Source organism: Etheostoma spectabile, chromosome 4 (assembly GCF_008692095.1).
Source record: "Etheostoma spectabile isolate EspeVRDwgs_2016 chromosome 4, UIUC_Espe_1.0, whole genome shotgun sequence".
Taxonomy (NCBI): Eukaryota; Metazoa; Chordata; class Actinopteri; order Perciformes; family Percidae; genus Etheostoma; species Etheostoma spectabile.
In genome coordinates, this window is record NC_045736.1 from 31543170 (window position 1) to 31544089 (window position 920).

Here is a 920-nt window from a genome sequence, read left to right on the forward strand (position 1 = left end):
TAATGACAATAAAGTTGAATCTAATCTAATCTAATCTAAATGGAGGGATGCTTATAAAACATGCTGTGGTCTTATTTGATTTCATAATGATTATGTTCTCACACCCCCCAGGTGCATTTCTCATTCCCTACTTCATTTTCCTGTTTGGCGGAGGTCTGCCGGTCTTCTTCTTGGAGGTTGCTCTGGGTCAGTTCACCTCTGAGGGTGGCATCACCTGCTGGGAGAAGCTCTGCCCCATCTTTACTGGTATGCAGGCCCTCACCAATTCATTGTATAGCATTACATTTTGTGCAAACATAGCGCCTTTCATAACGTGAATTACTCGAAATAATTGGAAAAAAACAGCGAAATACCCACTTTTTTTCAAGGCCATGTGCACTAACAAGTTCAATTTTTTATTTTGCATGAGCGACGCAAATCACCTGGAATTCCTTTTGGTGATTTTGCTCACACAGGACAATACATGAGACTATAGGCCAAGGACTAAACATACAAACCCAACAGCCTATGTAAAACAGAGACACATGGGTAGCTACCAATGTGTAAATGTAACAAATCAACAAAAAGATGAAAACGCTGGTGCTTTTAGTGCTTTCAGTGACCCTGAGGAGGAGGACATAGCTGTGTAAGCAGAGCAGATAAGGGTTGTTGATGAGAATCGAGGGCCCTCACAGCCTGCGGGTAAATGCTATTTGTAAAACGGGTGGTTCTAGATCGGATGCTCCCTAGCCTCCTGCCTCATGGTAGAGGGGTGAAAAGGGAAGTAGCAGGGTGTGATGAATGAGTATTTTCAGTTAGGTCTTGTGTAGACGGGTATTGTAAATGTCACAGATCTTAGAGAGGTCCAGCCCTATTATAACTACCCTGTTCAGTGCAGACTTATCTATCATCCTCTGAGCAGTTACACCCCCCCCCCCCCC

General features: G+C 43.7%; 1 protein-coding gene across 1 annotated transcript in view; it reads left to right on the plus strand.

The window, feature by feature from the left end:
- LOC116688694 (sodium- and chloride-dependent taurine transporter) overlaps positions 1–920 on the plus strand; it is a 21091-nt gene that overhangs the window by 13432 nt on the left and 6739 nt on the right. The window contains exon 3 of the mRNA XM_032514889.1: positions 112–246. Within this exon, the coding sequence (XP_032370780.1) occupies positions 112–246 (135 nt within the window). The remainder of the gene's footprint in view (positions 1–111; positions 247–920) is intronic.